Genomic DNA, 8,535 nt, shown 5'->3' on the forward strand with positions numbered 1-8,535 from the left:
CGCAGCCCTGCTGGGAGCAAGGTTTCATGGGGGAACTCACAGCCAAGCGACGGATGCAGGTGTCTTCTGTGACTGCAGTGCACCAGTTGCACAGCGGCAAGTCTTCCATCAGCAGGTTTAAAACCTTCTCCACGGTCTGCGGCATGGCCAGGACCACCTCCCACATGCCCAGGGCAGTGCTGCAAGTGCAAAATACTCTGTCAGCGGGGCTGCTTCAGCCGCAGGGCCACGGCCTGGGCCAGCCCCATAGGACCCAGGCTGTCCTGTAGCCCCTGTGACTTGGGGAGCGCTGAGGGCCCAGCCTGGGCAAGGAGGAGGGGGCTGAGCTGGCGTTCCCTGGGGGCAGAGGCTCTGGGCTGCCTTGCACAGCTGGGCTGCTTGGGGATATCCTGCTGTTTGCCATGGCTTTGGCAACCAGAGAGTCTCCAGGTGCATCTCCTGATGTGGAACAAACCCTCAAGGATGTTAAGGCCAGGACCTGTCACTTGGCGGAGAGAACTGCAGCAGGTTCTGGACTTCTTCCCTGGGCATCTGCTTGATCAGTTGGAGAAGCAGGGAGTCCAGGCAGTGCCGCGCTGATGCCATGTGGATGCTGTCCAGGTTTTTCCTGATGCACTCCATGATCATTGGCACCTGGGGGGACACAGGTGGGAATTGTGTTGCCACCAGACTGCAGCCATTTCCACAGCTGCCACTGAAACTTTGGGCCCTTCCATTGCTCTCTGCTGGCTTCTGGAGCCCAAGAGACCTCCGTGTGCGAGGGAGGCACGGAGGGAGGAAGGAAGGGAGGGAGGGAGAGAGGAACAACGCCTGAAAGGGCTCAAGGGCAGGGCAATGGCCACAGGCCACTTACATTTGTCAGCCAGTAGTCAGGGTCCTCCAAGGCTACATCCAACACGCTACAGGCCCTGTGCTTGTCATGGATGCTGGCGTCTTGTAAAGCTTCAAGGGCTGTGAGGATGACGTCCAGCCTCTCAGAAGGTAAGAGGTATTCTCCAAACTCCTTTGGGAAGAAGGAGGGGAGGGAGGGAAGACATGCCGCTCTGAGTGTCCCAAGGGTGCTGCTTAGCTGAGCAGCACGGGCAGCTCTGGAGAGAGGGCCCTCAGGGGGAAGGGGTGAGGATGGGGCACATGGGGACAGAGTGCTGGCCCTGCAGGTAACCAGGGCTTGCTGGTGGCCAGGGGGGCTGGAGCTGCTGCCAGGACACAGGGGAGCAGCCTTCGCATAGCCCCTGCTTGGGGACAAGATGAACCCTCTCACCAGGGCGAGTGAGGCCGTGCCAGCCCCACCGGTTCTGGACCCCTTTGCCCACACGAGTTGCCTGCTGATGCTGCTGCGGACAAGATTCCCAGCAGAGGAATCTTGTCCGCAAGATTCCGAATTCCCAAGGCCAGAGCTCATTACCTTGACAATTACACAGGAAGCAGACATTGCAAACAACAGAAATTTTGTATCCTCCAAATTCTTGAGTCTCTCTGCATAATTTTCCATGTCCTTTGGCAGTGAGCACTCTAAGCAGGGGGGAACACCAGAGTCAGTAGGGAAGAGCAGCTTTGCCAACAAGCTTGCCAAATGGTGAAAAACACTTTCACTAGGAATGGTTGAGGATGGAGGCTCAGACCCGTGGTGTGGAGAGTGGTGGTCAGGGATGTCAAGCACAGGGTGACAGGTGCTGGGAGCAAGAGGGACCTCAGGGATGATGCAGGAGGAGAAGCAATGGCGTTGGGTGCCGTGGGGGTAGCAGCGTGTCACAGACCCCCTTCTGCTTGGGGTTGGGACGTGCAGGAAGCTCCCTGATATCTGCTTGCACGGCAGCAGGGAGCAAACAGTCAAGGAGAATTCTGGAGGGTGTCACCATCCCTGGTGATGCACAGCTGGCTCTGCTGTTCACTCCTCAGGGAAGATGTGGTTTGGGAAGTGGTAATCGATTGCTGGCTTAGACTGGGGAAGACCACAAAACAGAGTGGTAGGTGGTCTGGGGAGGGCTGAAGAAGGACAGCAGCAGAGAACTGCTCCTGGACGTCAGGTGAGCGTTTAGCTTCTGTGAAAACGATAGCCAGAATCCTGCAGGAAGCTGCTGTGAGGAGCAGAGGAGGTCAGGGAACGTGGCAGACTTCTGTGGGCAACCTCCACCAAGCAAAAGAACAGTCCTTCACAATACTTGGGAAAAAGAAGCAGACATACCAGCAGATGTCAGTGTGCAGAGGGATGCTGCCCACCACACCTTCTCTTACCTCTTCCATCTGTGATGATTATGTAGAGGTGAAAAAGAGCATCCAAAGCTGTGCAACCGATGGAATCTGTGCCACTGCTGAAAATGAAGAGGTGGCCCAGCAGCTTGCCCAGGATGGGGATGTAGAGCCCTCTGGGATCATCGTGGCTGCCCTTGTATTTTTCATTGTAGCCTGAGATCTGGGGGAGGGAGGGAAGAGAGACGAAGGGCTTAGCGGAGGCAGAGAGCAGGGCCTGGGGAGGGAAGAGCAGGGGCAAAGGAGGGATGAAGACCCTCAACTTCAGGGTGCTGAGGCCCTCACATGCATCCAGGCTTGCCTTGCAGGCACTGCTGAGTGGCAGGATGCTCCGGGATGCAGGAAAGGGTGGAGGGTTCCTTGTTCCTTACCTTGGCCACAAAATGCCAGAGGGTGAAATTACACAGCCTCTCAATCCTCCCCACAGCTCTCTTCCGCACAGCTGAGTTTTTGGAGCCAGCCAAGTCCAGCAGCACCTGCAAGGAGAGAAGTTGCTGGGCTGACAGCAGTCTGCAAATGTGACCTGAGAGGATTCTTTGGAAATTCTTTGCAAATGCCAAACCTCCAAGATTTTCTGCAACTCTGTTCTGATACTGGCGGTGGGACAGTTGCATACGAAGGCCGCCAGCATGAGGTCCATGGCATTCATAGTCTGCAGAGAGGACAGAATATCGTCAAAATATTTCTGTGGCCCTTCTCACCCCCAGGAGCTGGATCTGAGACCCTCTGGAGCCCAGGGGTGGCTTTGGGGCTAAAAAGCTGCTGTGTGCAGACCTCCTGCAGCATGGGATCAGGCCAGGGAAGTGGAAGGGGAAGAAGGGATGAGGCTGGGAAAGCAAATCTGGGCCCCAGCCCTGCACTGGTCTCCAGTTGTCTCAGCACGGGGAAGCAAGGCAGCAGCTCAGCAGGACTGGGGGTGCTGGTACCTCACCCAGCACATACCTTGGTGTAGAGCACTCTTTCTGTCACTGGCACACGCGACTCCGGAGGCAGAAAGAAGATGCTCTTGTAGCAGGCCTTCAGGAGACTCTCCTTTTTGCCATCCAGTGCTGTCGGCACGGTGTTGCTGATGGAGAGAGAGACAGGAGCCTGTTGGACGCAGTGCCTCAAGGCTTCTGGAGGAGGACATGGACCTCCCTTGGACAGACATCCCTGGGAGGGATGGGCAGCCTCCCTGCCAGCTTCAGGGCCACCAGGACATTGCCCTGGGGATGTGCTGGCCCAACCAGGGGCAGGGCAGGCACCTGAGGATGGTGACAGTCTCCATGGCCTTCTGCTGAAATTCTGTGTGCAAGCTGTCCACGGGCTCCTTTTCCAGCAGCACCTGCAGAGCACAAGCAGGATGAGACCTTGCAGCTGCCAGCACCCAGCACCAGCAGAGCCAGCACTGCCCCAGCTCCAGCCTCCCAGGGGGCTGGTGCCGGGGGGCGTTGCCCTTTCCCCAACCCGCCGCCACGCAATCCTCTCACCGTGATGTTCTCCACCAGCTTATTTTTGCTGCAGAAGGCATGCAAGTCCAGCGACAAGCCCTTCTCATTCACAATTTCGCACAGAGTGCAGATTTGGCTGAGGAACATCATCTTCTGTTCCTCCTTGTCCTGGAAGCCACAAAGACACCAACAGAGCATTAGGGGGACACCCACGGCCAGCAGGATCAAAGCCCTGAGGGGTCTGGAGCTGTGCGGGATGCCCGTAGGGCACGGCTCTACCCAGCCAGAAGCCTCCCAGCAGCCCCGCAGCAGAGCTGTGGCCGCGCCAGGGGCCCGGCTGTGATGCAAGCGGCTGCCGTTACCTTTTCTGTGCCGCTGACAAACGCCTCGATGAATTCCATGGATGCGTCTCTGGATGGTTTCTGTGCCTTAACTGGAAAGGAGGAAAGCAAAGAGTGCTGCAGAGAGGGGCTGAATGCAGGAGTGAGGAGAGAAAGGGCCCAAGCCCCAGAAGGACGTGGGGAGGCCGCGAGGATGCCAGAGGCTGGAGCAGCTCCCGCTGGGAAGAGGGGCTGAGGGAGCTGGGCTTGTGGAGCCTGGAGAAGGCTGCAGGGGGACCTTGCCGTGGCCTCTCACTGCCCAAAGGGGCCTCCAGGAAAGCTGGGGGGGGGATCTTCCTCAGGGAGTGCAGTGACCGGACAAGGGGTGACGGCTTTAACCTAAAAGAGGGCAGGTTTCTTTTGGAGAGGGAGAAATATCTATCCTTCACGCCCAGGGCAGTGAGGCTCTGCCACAGGCTGCGATGCCCCCTCCCTGGCACTGCCCACGGCCAGGCTGGGCTGGGGGGCAGGCGTCGTGATCGCTGAGGTCCCCCCTAGCCTAAAGTGTCCTGGGATTCTGTGGTGCTGCGGAGGAAGCTCAGCCCCGTTGGGCCCACCCGCCGGTTTAGCCAGGAAAGGAGTCCTGGAGTCAAGAAGGGGTCTCACTGTCCCCAACCCTCCCCACCCCATCCCCGTGACCCTGACTCACTGGGAGGAAGCAGCAGCTGCGACTTGTCCTTGCTGTCCTCTGCTGGGCTGCTGCCCTCTGCCAGCAAGCTGGTCTCTGCTGGCCGGCTGCTGCCCCCAGAAGACCAGGTCTCCTGCCAGGCCAGCTTGGGCTTTTTTGGGGGGGGGGATGCCTTCCTCCTCATCAGATTGATAGGGAATCTTTTGAGTAGGAAAGCTCACAAGGAGGAAACGGCGGCTCCTCCGGGCGGGCGGTTGCGGCATTGTGGGACGTGGGCTGTGCTCGGGGACTCCTCAAAGGCCCTGTGCTCCTGCCCTGTCCGTCACTGCCGTGCACCGACACTGAGGGTCCAAGCCACGGCCGCACTCTTAATAAGGCAGACCCCTGGGGTGTCACCAAGTGATGTCACAAGGGGTCCCAGTGTGACACGCACCTGGGCTGGGTGGGCCCCAAGTGTCCAGGCGCTGTAAGTTCACAACACCCAGCTGGAGTGTTGATCTGCTTGAGGGCAGGCAGGAAGGCTCTGCAGAGGGATCTGGACAGGCTGGATTGACGGGCCCATCCCACAGTGCCACCAGCCCTCATGGTGTCCCTGGGTAATAGATTTGAGGCGCTCAGGGAGGATAAGGAAGAGGTTGAGGGTCTGGACAGTAGTCCAAACCCGGGAAGTAACCCTGAGATGCATGTCAAGACGGGGAAGTACTGAACATAGGGATCGGGGCCGGACGGAGCACTGCATCACAACCAGTGCCACAAAAAAAAAAGAGCAGCAGAGAGTCTTAGTGGCTGGAGACTCCTTGCTGAGGGGCACTGAGGCTCCCATCTGTCGCCCAGATAAACCTATCCAGAGAGGTGTGCTGTCTTCTTGGGGCATGTGTCAGAGACGTAAGGAAGGCTCTGCCACAGCTCGTTAAACGGGAGGACTACTATCCTCGTCATTCAGGTTGGATCCCAGGAAGCTGCAACTAGAAAAATGAGGAATATTAAACAGGACTTTGCATCCCTGGGAAGGTTGTTGAAGGGATCGGGGGTGCAAATGTTCTCTTTTGTCCTCCCACTGGGTGACCGGGACCCAGAAAGAGAGGAGAATGGGACAGGTTAATGACCGGCTGAGGGGGTGGTGTCTGGACCAAGGATTTGGGTATTTTGATCTTGGGCAGTCCTTTGAGAAGCTGCGTATCTGGGCTGCTGACCAACTCCAACTCAGCAAGTGGGGTGCAAGTGTGTTGGGGAACAAGCTCTCTGGGCTCATTACTGTTATAAATTTGCTCTCAATTAATTGACAGAGAGGGTCGTGTCCAATAATGCAAATGATTTTATTAAGTAAGCAGCCAACAAGCAAAACAGCACTGGGCGGCCAGGGAGTCTCAGGCTCTACCAACGGCACGCACCCACCCTCCCCCAGAATCTTCCTTTTATCGCCTGGTGGTTCCGGTATACGTGACACATCCTGGTATGTTCTGCGGCTGCGCATGCTGTTGCCAGGGGGTCGTCTCGGTCCCTTTCGTGGTCGTGAAGATGAAGGCCATAGTCTTCCTCTGCATTGTGACTCAACTTCTTTTCCCTTATCTGGTCATGTTGGCCCAGCATGAAGCAGGAAGGCAGGATGCTGCCAAACTAGTTAACAACTTATCAAGAAGTGGTTACATGAGCCTTGCAACAGTGACTTTAAGCAGAAGATGAAAGAAGGGGGGGGAATAGGGGGTTCCCTCATCCTTGCTGGTTTCAAGAGAATCCTTTATGTACTCTTTTGTTACATTAAGTAAGGAATTTCATGATGTCCAGCCAGGCGCTTCACAGTTTTTTATCACCCAGGAACCTTCACTACCCCCCACTCTTCGAACAGAACAAAAGACAATGAACAAACATTTATTGTATATTACAATTACCAGAGCTTTAAACTAGGTTTGACAGGGCTAGGGAGGGAACTCAAAGTGACAGAGAAGGGCTGGGGGAAGTTGTCACTGCTATCACTGTTGAAGATAGTAGGGAAAAACCTCTGAGTTGTCCCATAGGATTGTCTGAGGGCTCCTCAGAGAAGGTAACAACCCCAATACCCTGTCCGGAATCTTCTTGCATCCCTCCAGGGGTAACTGCGCCTGCTGCTTCCCTGAAGTACCTGTATACCAATGCACGGAGCGCGGGAAATAAACAGGATGAATTTGAGATCTGTGTTTGGTCGCAGGGCCACGAGCTCGTTGTGAACAGAGACATTGTATGTGATAAACGACTGAGTCTCAAATAGGATTCCAATTAAAGTTATCCATTTATTAGAGGAATAAAAGCAAGCGAACAGTGCTGGGTGCACCCAGAGTCTCCACTCCACCAAAACACACACCCCCCAGTTACCATTCCGGGCTTATATCCCCTCTACTTATGCATATTCATTAGTGGGCATGTCCTCCTTTGAGCATGCCTTCTTCATCTTCTGGAATCTTCTGGAATCTTCTCGACCCCAGACCACATGCATTCCCGCCCCCTACAGTCTTCCGCCTAGCAACAACTCTGCTCCAGGCTGTTCCTGTCAGGTGACCATTGCAGAACACACAAACTATATACATACATTAACCACCGAATATAAGAACCATATACATACATTGATCACCAAACACAATGACTATATACATACATTAACCATCTCCATTTCCCCAGTCTTGTGGGAAATGTATACCAATGCACAGAGCATGGGAAATAAACAGGATGAGCTTGAGATCTGTGTTCAGTCGCAGGGCCACGAGCTGGCTGTGATCACAGAGACATGGTGGGACAGCTCGCAGGACTACAACGCTGTCATAGAGGCCGCTGCTCTCTTTAGGAAAGACAGGCTGGGGAAGCGAAGGGGTGGGGTTGCCCTTTATGTGAGGGAGCAATCAGAGTGTACCCAGCTCCACTTGGGGGAGGGTGAAGGACAAGTGGAGAGCTTGTGGGTGAGACGTAAAGGGTGCGCTGGTATGGAGGACGCTGTTGTGGGGGTGTACTGCAGGTCACCAGATCAGGAGGAGGAGGTCGATGAGGCCTTCTACAAGCAGCTGGTAGTAGCCTCAAGATCACGGGCACTGGTTCTCATGAGCTGGGTGGGCCTCAAGTGTCCGGCGCTGTAAGTTCGCGGGTGACACCAAGCTGGGCAACAGTGTTGATCTGCCTGGGGGCAGGCAGGAAGGCTCTGCAGAGGGATCTGGACAGGCTGGATGGACGGGCCCCATCCAGCTGCGTGGCATTCAAGGCCAAATGCGGGGCGCCACACTTAGAATCATAGAATATCCTGAGTTGGAAAGGGGCAGACCTGAAGGGATGAAAGACACAGTCTCCTGACGGCTCTTGAGCAGACGGTGTTTATTGCCATTTTTCTCCACTACATATACTTTCCCCGTAACCACATGCGCTGTCCACGTGCCCAAATCAGTCATTAAATTGGTTAGAGACCCTCAGCCACGCGCCTCAAGCCAGCCAGCAATTGGCCACTGCACAAAGCTTATCTTTAATGCTGTAGCCAAGTTAATTTATCTCCACCGTGCTCACATTTTTGTTTCTAACGCTTACTTCTTCATTATCTCTAATTCAGGGATGTGTGAAATAGTGCAAAGCCACCTGCGAATTCCTTTCCCACACAGGCCCACAAGGATCATTGAGTCAAACGCCAGGCTCCACACAGAACCGCCCAACATTGGAGAATGTTAGAGCATTGTCCAAATGCTTCTTGACTTCTAGCACGCTTGGAGCCATGCCCACTGCCCTGGGCAGCTTGTCACTGTCACTGTCCCCAGAGAGCAGAGCTCAGCGCCTGCTGCTTGGCTCCCCTTTTGGGGGAGCTGCAAGCCACCAGGAGGCCTCCCCTCAGTCTCCTCCA

At 55.5% G+C, this 8,535-nt stretch overlaps 1 protein-coding gene and 1 long non-coding RNA gene across 2 annotated transcripts; one reads left to right on the forward strand and one right to left on the reverse strand.

Annotated features, from left to right (window-relative positions):
• Nucleotides 1–6: 6 nt before the first annotated feature.
• Nucleotides 7–1,791, reverse strand: LOC118159643 (the record flags this gene model as incomplete). Its single annotated transcript, XM_035314212.1, has 4 exons — nucleotides 1,389–1,791; nucleotides 854–1,355; nucleotides 479–633; nucleotides 7–179 (listed from the first exon to the last, which is right to left on the reverse strand). Coding segments are annotated over exons 1-4 (934 nt in total), but the record flags the coding sequence as incomplete, so codon positions are not given.
• A 5,969-nt stretch (nucleotides 1,792–7,760) lies between these two features.
• On the forward strand, nucleotides 7,761–8,227 carry LOC118159644. The gene is made up of 2 exons (XR_004747190.1): nucleotides 7,761–7,818; nucleotides 7,860–8,227. It is a non-coding gene; the product is annotated as an uncharacterized LOC118159644 (long non-coding RNA).
• The last annotated feature ends 308 nt before the right edge of the window (nucleotides 8,228–8,535 follow it).

This window comes from Oxyura jamaicensis, unplaced genomic scaffold, assembly GCF_011077185.1.
Source record: "Oxyura jamaicensis isolate SHBP4307 breed ruddy duck unplaced genomic scaffold, BPBGC_Ojam_1.0 oxyUn_random_OJ71431, whole genome shotgun sequence".
Classification (NCBI taxonomy): domain Eukaryota; kingdom Metazoa; phylum Chordata; class Aves; order Anseriformes; family Anatidae; genus Oxyura; species Oxyura jamaicensis.